This window comes from Anas platyrhynchos, chromosome 19 (genome assembly GCF_047663525.1).
Source record: "Anas platyrhynchos isolate ZD024472 breed Pekin duck chromosome 19, IASCAAS_PekinDuck_T2T, whole genome shotgun sequence".
NCBI classification, from domain to species: domain Eukaryota; kingdom Metazoa; phylum Chordata; class Aves; order Anseriformes; family Anatidae; genus Anas; species Anas platyrhynchos.
The window spans coordinates 10,706,568-10,719,932 of NC_092605.1; the positions used below are offsets into that span (position 1 = coordinate 10,706,568).

Consider the following 13,365-nt stretch of genomic DNA (forward strand, 5'->3'; position numbering starts at 1 on the left):
CAACTGACTGGCAGGTTTGTAAACCTTCCCCCCCCCATTATTTTTTCACCCTTTCTGCATCTCAGAGTGGGACCGGCAGTGGAGGGCAGGGAGGAAGGGCTTCCCGCAGCAGCCCCTCCTCATCCTCTGAGCCCCGGCACAGCAGAGCGTGGCTGTGTCTCATCTAAACAAGGCCCTTTTGGACAGTTTCCCCAAACTGATTGGGACCCCTCAGGGCTAAGCAGAACCAGGCAGGACCCCCCAAAAGTCAACGCTTCCACCCCCTGTGCCCCAGCCAGCTTTCATCTGTGCTCTTTTAAAACTCCCCCTGCGTTGCCTCAGATCAGTGGGATGCTGCCCCAGCCCCCAGCGGGGAAGATGCTCCCCATCACACTCAGCTACCAGCAGGGGAAACAAAGGGGCTGCACCCAGAGCCTCCCTCTGCATCCTCCCTGCATGTCCACCCTTTGCTCACACATCACAGGTTAGCTGAGGGAAATCCCACCAGGGATTTTGGCAGGATGCTGGGAGCTGGGTGATGCCGAAAGTGTCCATGTTCAGCCTGAAACTGGTCAGGTACTGCCTTGTCCTGCTCGAGGGCACTGCGAATGCAGGCTCCATGTGTTCTCCCTGCTCATGGTCACAGCTGGGGAAGGTGAGAAAGGACACAGGACAGGCAGGGAAAAGACCAAGGACCCCCTCTGAAAGCCCCTGGGTAGGACCATGCCCTGATGAACGGGCTCCCACAAGGAGCAAAGAGAAGCTGGAGATCTCTGAAGCCAGCTCGAGCTCAGGGACACTGCACGTGTGTCCCCTCATGCCGCTGGTCCTGAGGCTGGCAGGGACCTGAGGGAGCATTGCCACAGCGATGATGGGACTGGCTCTGCTCCTGGCTGTGGTGACGGAGCCACAGCATCGCTCTGTGCACTAAGGGACTCGCCCCAGCAGCCGCTGTCCCTGCAGGAAGGGCTGTGAGAAGCCCTCGCTGCCTCTCCTGGGCTGCCCAAAGCCTGCATTTGTCAGGGGAGCCTGCAGCAAGGCAGTGGCTTTAGGGTCCAAGGGGGCTGCTCCATCACCCCTGCAGCAGGCTGGGAGCAGAGCGGGTTTGGGAGGCTGCAGGGGGATGAACAGGAGCCTCCTGGAGTGGAGAACAAAATCTCTGTGTTCCCAGACCAGGAGAAGGAGCATTCAGTTGGCAATCCCTGCTAGGCAGTGAGAAATGCGGCATTTAATCTGATGAGCTTTTGTTTTTAAGCATTGCTTGGATTTAATGCACTGCCCAGCATGACAACAAGGGCTGGGGACTGCCTGGCTCCTTTCTCAACATGTTTGGGTCAGAAATGGTGATGCCAGTTTCCATCCCCTAGGGTGGGGAGGTGAATCGGGCAGGAGAGGCTCAGCTGAACGTGATGACAGGATGGAGCAGAGCTCGCTCTGGCAGGACCAAGCAAACCCTTCAGAGCCTGCTCTGCTCCAACCCTCCTGGTGCTGGGGGTGGGACCGGTTGGGGTCGGGTCTCTCCTGCAGCGCACGCAGCAGTGTGATGGGCACGTTCCTCTGGGGGTCCCTCTGACCCTCAAACCAGCACCTGACGTGCTGTGCCCGCCTGTAAATCCCTGCCTGTGAAATGGGTCTGGGGGAGGAGCTCACTGGAGGATGGTGAGATGTTCTGTGGTTTGTAATTAAGCTCCTGAGGAGCTGAGGAAGAAGATTTATGTTGGTAGAAGAGGGTAACTGAGGCTGGTGTTGGGAGATGGTGCTTTAAGGAACAGAAGACTCACTGCTGATTGAATTCGGGTGAGGTGGGACAGCTCCTATTGCTAATCGCCCAACACTTGGCTGCAATGGACTCGCCAAACCTCACATTGCACATTAGCTCCTAATGAATAAGCAAAGCAGCAAAGGGGCTCATCACCAGACCCCGAGCTCGAAGCATGCTCCCTACGCTCTGCTCAGCACTGCAGGTCAGTGGAGATGCTTTAGGAAGCGCACACAAAGCAAAAGGCACAAACTCAATGCCACGAGCTATTTCTTGCTCATACCCGCCTAAGAGAAGATACTGGAATCGCTGCTGTTGTGTTTACAGCCCCAGAGGTTGGCTTCAAATCAGCAGTACAGAAAACCCCAGGGTTCCCCTTCCCTTGGCACTGGGGTCTGAAGACCTTGTCCCTTTGCTGCCTGGTTTCCTGTCCTGGGCATTGCTCCTGAGCACGCTGCCAGCACAGCTTGTGGGAAAAGCCCAGCCCCAGGGCTTGGAGTTCAACTGCAGGTGATGTCCATCAGTTTTAGTACAAAAGCTTTAATTTATGAAGCTTCCTGCACCGGTAAGGCAAAAGTAAACAATCTTCCCTCCCTGCGTCCTTCCCCATCGTGGCACTGTCCAAATACCCCAGGAATCTGCGGGCTGTGGGACAGGAGGAGCTGCTGCACTCCTGCTGTCATCGCCTGCTCAGGCAGGTCCATTGAGGGGAGCGGGGACAGGAAAGTCCCTCAGTGACACGAGGAGGCAGGTGTCTGTCCCTGCGGGGTGTGTATCAGGAGGGGAGGGTGCTGCGAACCAGTGCTGTGGTGCTGGTGGAGGTGGAGTGAATGAAATGAAGGCACTGTGAGGCAAGAGCAGGGGATGGGAGATGGGACGATGTGCACTGGGAGGTGCCAAAGCTTCCCCAGGGTGCCCCCGTACTGCCCACAGCCCTGTCCCACCCCGAGAAGCTGCAATGCTGCTGGTGAGGCACGGTGCCGGTGCCGCGGCACATCGGCCTCACCTGCCCCTCAGGTTGCTTAGCGCAAGAAGCACACCGGTCTGGATAGAAAAAAGGAAAGGCTCACATGCAAATGTAAGCAACACTTAGGTTTTCTGTTATCTTTTGGTTCTCCAGTCCTCCTCCCCAGGTAAAACTCAGCTGAGATTTCTATTGCCCTCTTTAGGGCTCTTGTACTTGTGCAGCCACTACGTACATCAGCTAGCGGTGCTCTCCAGTCCTTCCCTGGTTTCCATCAAGGGCCGGTGCCATGCAGTAACCCCCATTTGCTCCTCGGTGATTCTCCCCCCCGGGAACACCTTTCTGCAACTTCCCCATGCTCACGCTTGCTCCCAGCAGCTCCCATCTCGGGGTGCTGCAGGCGTGTTTTCAGAACTCAGATATTCAGGGCACAAAAGGTACCTGCTTGTCCCAGTACAGGCACCAGAATTTATCCATTAATTTTACACATTTTCAAGACCTTTACCCTGGAGGCAGAGAGAAGAGGCTTTAGGAGAGGAGGCAACGTACCTGCAGGTTCCTCCGTGCTGCTGGCGGCGGTGGTGGGGGGAGCGGCGGGGATCTCTGCGCCCGGCGGGGAGGAGCAGGCGGGAGCGGAGAGGGGACAAAAGAAAGCAGCGTTAGTCCCGATCCCGAGGAGCTGAGCCCTGCCCAGCCCTGCCCAGCAGCGCGAGGTGCCCGCAGCCCTGTGAGAGGCCGCAGGTTGCAGCCCCTCGCTGGGACGCTAGCCTCATCTCACACGTTCAGAGGAAACGCGAACGGATCTGGTGCCAGCGCGGTGCTCCCTGGTTTTGATTTGGGCTTTGTGTGCATAGCTGAAACCACATCATGTTCTGGGTCTTCATGCCCAAGTCTGACTGTTTGTTGATGTTGTGGAGGCTGGGCTGCAGATGGAGCACATTATATGGTCCCAGCTTTGGCAAGACAAGCTCTTTTCCCCAGCGCGCATACGCGGCTCTCATTAGTGACATCTTTTGTGCATTTAGGGCACAGCAATTCCCGAGCATCCCTGGGAATCCTGCTGGGGGAACACCCTGCTGTCCCGATCCCTCATCTGGGTCTGAGAGCAGAATTTAGGCAGGAGAGATGTGGAGCTTGGCCACTTGGGTCTGTCTGCATTGCAGCCCCATTAGCGTTAGACGGCTTTTGGAGCTGTTCACCCTCATGCAGCTCAGCACAGGCACAAGCCCCTGTGAAACACGTGGCGCACACGTGGGTGGTGCACGAGCAGCCAGCAGGGCCGTGCCGAGTGGGGACGATGGATGCTCGCCCTGCGTGGGCTGCAGTGCAGACAGACCCTGCCTGGCGCCTTGCTCATTCCCATGGCATCATTTTTGTGTGGCTAGAAGTTTATGGGACAGGGAAAATACAGTCAGTGGTAAATCAGAGAGTAAGTGTGCTCTTGCAGACAGGGTGGCTGGACCCTCGCTTGGTTCAGTGACCAGGAGAGAGCGGGGTGTGTGAGGACGGAGAGCTGGTGCCCTGCACTGTGCATGTATAAAACCTGTGCATGTATTTGGGAATACCCCCCGAACAAGGGATACACTCATGGACATTTTTTTCAGGGATGAAAATGTGCTGCTGTGTTTTTTTTTTTGTTTTTTTTTTTTGTTTTTTTTTTAATTATTATTGTTTTCTTTTTTAGCATAGGAGAATTGCGAGATGCTCACATCCTCATTCTAATTGCTTTGGCCTCGTACAAGCTGATCAAACACCCAACAACTGCACAACGAGTTTACAGCCAGGCCAGAGCGTTGCTTGAAATGCATCTGGACCAAGCTTCGCAGCCCCTTGGGAGGATGCTCGGCAGTGTCACAGAAGCAAGCAGCTGTCACGGGGCCCGGAGGATGGCAGGGTGGCAGGGCAGGGGCAGCTGTGAGCTCGCTGCTTCGGCAGCTGGCGTGAACACAGCCCGGCCGCGATCGTGTTGAAATTCTGCGTCTGTCTTCATTTAGTGCAGCAAATCCCAGGGGAGGTGATGCAAGGAACAATTTACCCTCTGATTTACCATGGCCCTGGGGAATGATGGATGATAAACCTTTGCGCATACTTGCTGCAAAGCATACCGGAGCCATGACTGTAGCATCTTGGGGAAACAAGCATCTGGTTTGAGCTCTTGCCGTCCCATTGCGACATGGGGAAGAATGAGCCTCAAGTGACCAAAAACCACCCTGGAATGTATGTTTTCTTCCATGGGAGAAGGTGGAGAAAGGGTGCCTGCCCCCTAATTTGGCAAGGGCAGGCACTGGGAGTGGGCAGCAGACTGTAGGATCCAACAAAGACTTGATTCTTTCAACCTTCACCTTTCTTTTCCCATTTTCCCCCTATTTTTAGCAGCAAGGAGGCAGCCTCAAGCCCTCCTCCCCAGCCTGCCCTGGGCACTGCCATTTCGGTGTCTGATGTTAGAGCAGGTGGGGAGGTCTCTGGCAAGGTGAGTGAGCACCAAATGATCCAACAGCAGCAAACCCAGGAGGCTCCATAGAGAAGCACGGGGTGAAACCACACCTTGCCCAGGCATCGGTCAAAAGGGATCGAGTGGGGATGTGGCTCTTGGCAGAGCAAACACTGCAGTGCCTTTGGGAGCCATACCTGGAGCTTGCTGCTGTTAAGAGCAGAGGCTGAGGGCACACTTGGGAAGGCAAACCCAAAAGCAGACCATGCGGTGAGCCAGCCCGCGTTTCTGTGCGCATTGTGTGTTGATGGTCGCCTTTAGCAATCCAGGTGCTAAAATCGGGCTGTGCTGCTCTGGTGGCAGCTCCATCGCACCAGCAGCTCTTTTGATTTGAGCTCTGTGCTAGTGCAGCCTGGCGTTTGAAGAGAAAAATCTGTGTGTAGCGATTTGCCTGAGCACCCAGACCCCATCTGTACCCCGAGGCAGAATCACGGCTTGAGGAAATCGGGCTGTAGCTGCCCTCACACAACACAGCTCCTGGGCACGAGGGGTTTGGTTTTGGCACTGTGCCCCACAGCTGGTGATGTGTGGGGGCACCGGCAGCTCCATCCCCCAGCCCCAGCCATCAGCACGAATGCAGGGGGGTTAGTGGCTGCCTTGGCTGAGCTTGTGCTAAGGGTTAATCCCTCTCATCTACAGACATCGAAAGCGCGATCCACCTACTTATGCAGGGGGCAATGGGAGAGCGGCTTTGCTGGTAGCCCTTGGCGCAGCGGTTGCACGTGATGCCGGTGACGCCGTCCTTACAGGGACATTGGCCCGTGGTTTGGTTACAGGTTTGGCCGGCGGCGCCCACGGGATGGCAATCACACTCTGCGGGGGGAACACACAAGAGGAGGGTGAGGGCACGAGGAGAGCAGAGGTGGCGAGGCGGCGCGGCTCCACTGGCAGCATTTGGGTGTCCTGCGAGCTTCTCGTCCAGCCAGGGACCGCACCGACCTGAAACAGAGGTGGAGTTTGGCACAGGAGCAGCGGGGACCAGGGGGGACGTCTCACACGCTGTGGGCGATCTGTGCTCCGTGGAGCTGGGGAGCAGCGCGGGGGGCCTGAGGTCCTGCTCTGGGGCACCCACCCGTGGGCACTGCACTGCCTGGGTGCTGGGATGGGGAAGGGCTGCAGGGCTCGAGGAGGAGCTGTGGGGCAACATCGCTGGGGCAGACCCTAACCCTAACCCTAACCCTAATCCCCCCGGCTCCCTGGAGCACTGTCAGGGTTGCAGGGAAGGGGCACAAAACCAAGGAGTGTTTCATCACCCCTTCAGCACACGAGTTCTCGGGTGGAAATAATCGCTTTCGATGACTTTGGGAATTCATTTCACGTGAAATTAAAAAAAAAAAAAGTAAAAAAACACACACACAAAAAACTCCTTTCAGTGCTTTTGCTCAAGCCCTTCCCCACTGAGCAACATCCCAGGCAGCTGGCACTGCGGGCGCAGGAAGGAAATGCCCTTGTGGGTGCAGGCAGCCTGAGGACCTGCTGTTCCCGGCCAGATGGATGGAGGCTTGACGGCAGAGCTGGGCAGATGTGAAGGGTTTGGCAGGGGATGTAAATACTGCACTTGAAATCATTCACCAGCTCATTTCCCACAGTGGGACTTACCGGCGCAGCTGTTGGTTAAAAAAAAAAAAAGCCAAAAAAAAAAAAAAAAGAGAGAAAAAGCATCGGGGCTTGTTATCATCACTGCTCCAAAAGGATTATGGCCTCGCACATTTGTTAACAGCCCTGGTTTCTAAGAGCTGCGAGCGCCGTGCCAGACTGCGGTCTGCCCCTGCTGAGCCGTGGCAGGCAGAGGCAGGGAAGCTTCCTTCTAGTGCACATCCTCGGGACAGAGCCAGCCAAAGCCCTGCCTGGGGAGCAAGGATCCTGCCCACCTCGTGCCCCTTGGGGCACTGCCTGCCAGAAGGGAGGCTTGGGGGAAAGACCCTGCCCCACTGCCCAGAGCCTGGAGGGGGCTGCTCTGGGGGTCGGGAACCAGCCTGGGTGCCCCAGAGGCTGGGCTTTGCTTTCAAACCCTCCCAAACCCCCCAGGATGAGGCTGTCACTCCCACGAGGGACGCTGCGACGTTTCCAGCTTTGTTCTGCCACCTCCTGCCTCTGAGACACCCCAAATCTGTGTCCCCAAATTGTATGGGGACAGCCCACATCCATTTGGGCTGGGTTTGCAGGTTCCCATGCTCCTCCCTCCCCCCCAAGCTGGACCTTCCTCCACCCCAGCTCCAGTTTGCCCCAGTTTGACATCTGGGGTTTGGATGCTGCCTGGGGCTCTCTGCCCAGGATGTCCCCTTGTTGTTGCTGCACAGGGCAGAAAGAGGCTAAGTCTTGCCAAAATATGATGATTTTTCAAGGGAAAGAGAAAAAAAAAAAAAAAAAAAAGTTTTTACTTCTTTTTCCCTTTCCTGACCACTTCTGACTTGGGGATTTTGGCTAAAACCTGCTCTGCCCCCAGACCTCTGGGAACCAGCTGCTTGCAGACCTGCCTGGAGCAAAAAAACAACAACAACAAAAAAAAACCTTAATTTTCTATCCAATCTAGTTTTGATTGGAAATATTTTAACAGCTCTATTTTAAGGTTAAACCGGCAAGGCTGGTGACGAGCACAGGGACCTTCAGGTGGGGAACCTGCTCCCAGCAGCCACACAGGATGGCTCCAGTACTGCCAGGGGAGACAGAATAAAATTACATCAAGGATGTACGAAAAGCAGCAGGGTGGAAAAGCGTGAACGTGGAGCAGAGAGGCAGGAGTTAACACGAAAATAAGCAAATCAGGGAAGGGTTACACAAGAAGAGGCAAAGGGCAGGAGGAGCGGGAGGAACATGCCTCATGTTTCAGGCGTCCCCGCTGGGGCTGCGTGTGCTGCTTTCAGCAGCGCCTGCAAACCCCCATCCTGTGAGTAATCCTCCCCCGTGCGAGCGGATCCTGCGGGTTTCGGTGGGACCGCTTGGACAAGAGAGGGGAAAAAGGGAAAAAAGGGAAAACAGTTTAAAAGGGAATGAAAAGGAAAAGGAAAAAAAAAAAAAAGGAAAGAAAGGTAAAGGGAAAATAAGGAAAAGAGAAAATAAGGAAAAAGAGAAAATAAGGAAACAGGAAAATGAAAAAAAATGAAAAAAAGAAAAGGAAAAAAAAAAGAAAAGGAAAAAGGGAAAAAAGAGAAAAGGAAAAAAGCCTTTGTGATGAGTAAGATTTGCAGAAAGGCGTGTGTGGAAGATGGTCTTCAGAGCACGGGGAGCTGCTGGGGTCCCTCAGACCCCACGGCGATGCTGCTGTCCCTGACCCGCTGCTCCTGGGGCTGCCGGCCCCCTGTGCCTGCCCGGGGCTCTGCGGTGGCCGTGTCCCCACAGGATGGCCACGTGCAGTGACCGAGGGGATGAGGGTGGAGTGGAGGCCGCCTGCCTCTGCTGCTTCTCCCAGTCGAGGGGCGGATCAGCCCCGTGCGTCGCCCTGGAGCGGGGAGGTGGGAAGGGGCCCAAGCTGCATCTCCAGATGTGCGATCCCTGGCCCCCAGGAACAGAGCCAGTGCCAGCAATTAGGAGCAATTAAACACAATTTGCAGTTCTCTGGTCAGTGCAAACATTGCAGCCAGCAGTTACAGGCTCTTCTCCTTCCCGGCGTGGCTGGGCTGCTGGCGGCTGACGCTGGCTTGTCCGGTGCAGCTCAGATTCCTCCGTGTCCCAGCCCCAAAGTGAAGAAAGACTGCACGAGAATCACGAGGGGAGGTAATCAGGGCAAGCACCTTTCTGGTTTCCTCATCACCTTCCTGTTATCAGCGTTTTGGGTCATGAAGCATGTTTTCATGCCTGGACTCCCCAGCGTGCATCACCCACCAACATCAGCGGTCCCCAGCGCTGAGCAGGAGGCACAGGAGCAGGGACAAGCTCACTAATCATTGCAGGAAGGTGCCTGGATATTGTTAGGGATAGCAAATGGGGCAGCAGAGGGCTTCTGCCCTCTGAGATGGTGCCTTGCTTGGAGAATCACTGCAGTGGAGGTGCAGGGCCGGGGAGGGGAGCGCCCTTGGTGGCTGCGCCCCAGGTCCAGCAGCACGGACAAGGACGGTGACTGCCACGGTTTAGTTGCTCTCTCAGGAAGTCTTTGAGAAAAAGCTTTGGCAAGTATCCGTGGCAGAGCTGACTGGGAATTACCGGCGAGAAATGAGCTTCTTCCATGCTCAAGGCTGTGGCGCAGACAAGGAGCAGATGGCGAGGCTTAAAGGGGGAATGAGGGAGCAGTGGGGGTGCCTCTGCCCACAAAAGCTGGTTTCTTTTATATGATAGCCCAGGCCTGGAAAGCAAGAAGCTGTCTCCATGTCTGTGTGACCAGCTTCAGATTGGCTAGCCCAGAGGTGAGCAGACCATGCAGGGTTTGTCTGAGACCTGCCCAAAGTGCCCCAGTGGGTGCGGGGGCAGCGGATACACCCCAGCGTGCGGAAGGATGCACAAGGGGAAGGAGCGCTGAAGGGTCCTGATCAGCTGTAACCACTCCAGGAACAGACCCAGCATCAATGAAACATCTGGCTGATTGCAACGGAGCTCGGAAGAGCAACGAGATAGCAGGTTGTGTTCTGAAAGGGGGAGAGAGCGACACTGAACATCGTACCATGACACTACAGAAATCAATAGCAGGCCCTCAGCTGGGAGCCCGCGGTGAAAGGCAAGGAGAAGCACCCATCGGAGGGCGACGGAGAAGATTAGCAAAGCCCTGCCAAGAGACGGTGGAGGGGTGCCAAGGAACGCGCCGCGCCGAGGAGGTCAGACAGGTGCTCCTCTCCTCTGCTCCTCCAGCCCTGGGAACAAAGGGACATTCAGCGCGCTCAAAAGGCAACCTTTTTCAGCGATAAAGGGAAATGCTTCTTTGCACTGCACGTAATTAACTCGTAGGACTCGTGCTACGAGACACCATGGCAAAGACCCAACAGGATTAGATGGGCCCGTGAATGAGAACATCTGTAGTTACATTAGCTGGGATTAATATATATACGGATAGAAGCGCTCCGAGCCAGCTACTAACTGCCTGCAGTTAGGAAGAGATTTCCCCCGGGGGCGTGCAAAACTGCCTGTTGTAGAGGTTTGTATCCTTGTCTGAGGCTTCCAGGACAAGGCACTATGACTTGCACGAAGCTGCAGAGAAAGACCATCGTCTGTCAGAGCACGGGGAACGGTGCGACTTGGGGCTTTGAATGCTTTGGGGCTAAGAAAATCAGCAGACAATACTTAGGACTGTGCATGAAAGGATGCAAACTACCCTGAAAAAGTGTTTGGACTTGTTGGGATGTCTCCGGCCCACCAAAGGTGGGCATGTAGCATGACAAAAATGCAAATATTTTTCCACCCCTGAGTTTTGGTCAGAGGCATTCCCAGGTGCTAATCTTCCCCCACACACGTGCATCGAAAGGTAAACAGAGGCACAAATCTCCGGGCTTAGCTCTCCTCAGGTGTGACCGTTTGTGAGAAGGTACCTGAAAGGACCCGCATTTTTGGAGAATTAGCATCTTCCTGTTTTCGAGGAAGCCCTGGCCTTGGGAGGTTTTCAGAACGATGAAAAGCCCGTTTGACCGAAGAACAGAGAGAGGCGTGATTTCGGGGATTGTCCAGATTTCCCCTCGTCATGCAGTGTCTGCAATGATAACATACCTCGCAGGGCTGCCAGGTTTCAAAGCCCCAAATGTGGCTGCTTTGCTCTGAGCTGCACAAGGAGCAGTAAAACAGTGAATGAACTAAAATGGAAAAACCTTCCTTCCTCGTACTGGCCATCGGCTGGGGCTCTGGTTCACGGAGTGAGCCTTCTTCGGGAAATCACTCAGGTTTAAGTCTGAATTGAAGCCCCGTGTAGCCAATGTGCCTCAGGTACATGTTTATATTTAAACATGCTTTTAAGCGCTTTTCCAGAATCGTGGCCAAAATTGCCTCCCTTTGGTTGCTTTCTGTCTTCTCTCCAAAGACTCCGACTAGAATAAAAAAAATGTGGCTACAGAAGTTTTCTGCTGGGAAAAAAAGAGTCACCAAAGTGAAGCTTCACCTGTGGATGTTTTGACTCCAACAATATTTTAAACAGCAATCAGCAACTTCTATTTGCCTGTTGCTTCAAGCAAGCAGCCCGCGCCCTCCTGATGCAGTAAATGTGTTTCTCTTCGCCTGCTGTTTTAGCATTTAGAGGTAGGGCTCGGACAGCACTACGCAAACAAGCTGTTTTGTACCCACACACTTGCTTTTTCCTGCTCCTGCATCTTCGGCAGCCCGGGTGTTGGGATCCCGATTCCAACAGAAGTCCTGCAGGCGGTCCGGCGGCACCTCCAGCAGGGTTGGCACGGCCAGCAAGTCCCACAGATTTATGCCGTCGGCAAGAAAAATCTGTGGCATCTAATGTGTCCCACACAGCCTGGCCTCGTCCCTCCCCAGGCAGTTTGCTAACAAGAAGCAGAGGTTGAAACATGCTTGTGTTAACTCTGAACCCTAATGATGGCTTTAAATATTAACTCTTAACTGCTTTGCAATGAGATGGTTGGCTTGCCTGCAGTATTGTGAGCTGGATTTAGCTCTCCAAAGGATCATGTTCATGCAGCGTGTCCCTCAGCACATTCTCGAGGAGATTTAAAGGTTTTCTCACCAGCAGAAAATGAATTCCCTCTTTTATCAGGCAAAGACAAATAATCTCTTGGCATTTCACAGCGTCCGTCCTCCTGCACAGCTTCTCAGGGCTCTCCCATTTCCTCCTCCTGAGCTGGCACTCAGGGAAGCCAAGGGCACAGGCACCCTGCAGTTTGGGCCAAATTTCACAGATTAGACCTGGTCTTTGTCCCCTCTGCACCAGGGAACAGGTGGGGCCCCCAGTGCCTCTGCTGAGTGAGAGTCGCCACTAATCCGGGGTGGGGGCTCTGAGCAGCAGCAATAAATCCACGTTTTGGGCAGGCATTAGTGATACAGACAGTGATTATCACTGCCCCTTCCAGAATGCTGGAAAAGCCTCTTGTTAAGACCTGCTAGAGATTCCCTCTCGTCTTTGAGCTCCACCGTTCGGGTGCATCTTGAAGCAATCACTGAAGAGCCCTTGGGGACACTGAGACCTCCAGGGACACCTCCTTCTCCTGGTTTTGCTGATAGAGCCTGATTTTTGTTTGTTTGTTTGTTTGTTTTGCGTGCAGGTGTGGGCAGGCAGAGCAGGCACAAAGACATGTCCTCGTGGCTCTAAAGCAACATAAGGCTCAACCTGCTCTGAGGGGAGAAATTGCTTCTTGCACAGACCTGGGGCTGCTTGCAGAAAAAAAAATAAATAAAATAAAAGAGCAGATTGGAAAATACTTTCATTGAGGGGGGAAAAAAAAGTCAAACGTTTTCTCCTCCTGATGCATTTTTAGGCTGGCTCCTGAGGAAATGAGGTTCCTGCGGGCGTATTCTCCCACTAATAATATTTCAATCAAATCTGGCAGCACAGCCAGTCTCGGGGCTGATGAGCTTGCCACAAGCCTGACAAAATGAGGTGGGAGGGAGCGGGGAGCCCAGCGAGCAGCTCTGCATGGGGGGGGGACCTGGTTGGACACTGAAGCCCCCGGGGGGGAGTGAAAGAACGCAATGAGAGCTCCTGGGGAGCAGCTGGCTTGTGACACCCTGAGAGGTGCAGGTTTAACTGGGCAATGTCTTCCTTCTGCTAAGGAGGAAAAGGCGCCTGGTTGTGGTACGGTTCAAGTCAGAACTGGGCATGCTACAGGAGCTGGGCTGAGCTTCCTTTTGACATCAGACTGGGGGATTTTGGACTCTCTGGAACTGATCTGAAGCAGGAAATCAATTCAGATATTGGAAAATATTTATGGGTAGGCAAATTATTGCTTATTGTCCAGGTACCTCCCTGGTGTTGCCGCAGAGCTGGGGTGTGCAGCAGGGGCTGGGGTGGGGGCGGTAGGTGCAGCTCTCGGCTCCCCTGCAGCCTGAAGTCAGCCGCAGCACAAGGGAACTTTTAGCACAGAGGTGATTTTGCTCTGCTGTTGTCACCAGGCATAGACAAACCCCTCTCTTTCTTCTTTTCCTCTCTCATTTTTTGCTCACTAAGTTCCTAGGGCAATCTCTGGAGGCCACAGAAGAGCAGAGCCCTGTCTCGCCCCCAGCACCTGGCGAGGGGTCCCCACAGCCCCCCTGTACTCGTTGATCCCAGCCTCAGTCCCTGACCACTTAAAACACATACTG

At 54.4% G+C, this 13,365-nt stretch overlaps 1 protein-coding gene across 2 annotated transcripts in view; it reads right to left on the reverse strand.

The window, feature by feature from the left end:
• NTN1 (netrin 1) overlaps positions 1-13,365 on the reverse strand; it is an 84,532-nt gene that overhangs the window by 19,696 nt on the left and 51,471 nt on the right. The window contains exons 3-4 of one of the 2 annotated variants that reach the window (XM_027471676.3): positions 5,857-6,006; positions 3,252-3,305 (exon numbers count right to left, since the gene is read on the reverse strand). In XM_027471676.3, coding sequence (XP_027327477.1) covers positions 3,252-3,305; positions 5,857-6,006 — 204 coding nt within the window. The remainder of the gene's footprint in view (positions 1-3,251; positions 3,306-5,856; positions 6,007-13,365) is intronic. The other variant, XM_027471677.3, reaches the window with a different exon arrangement.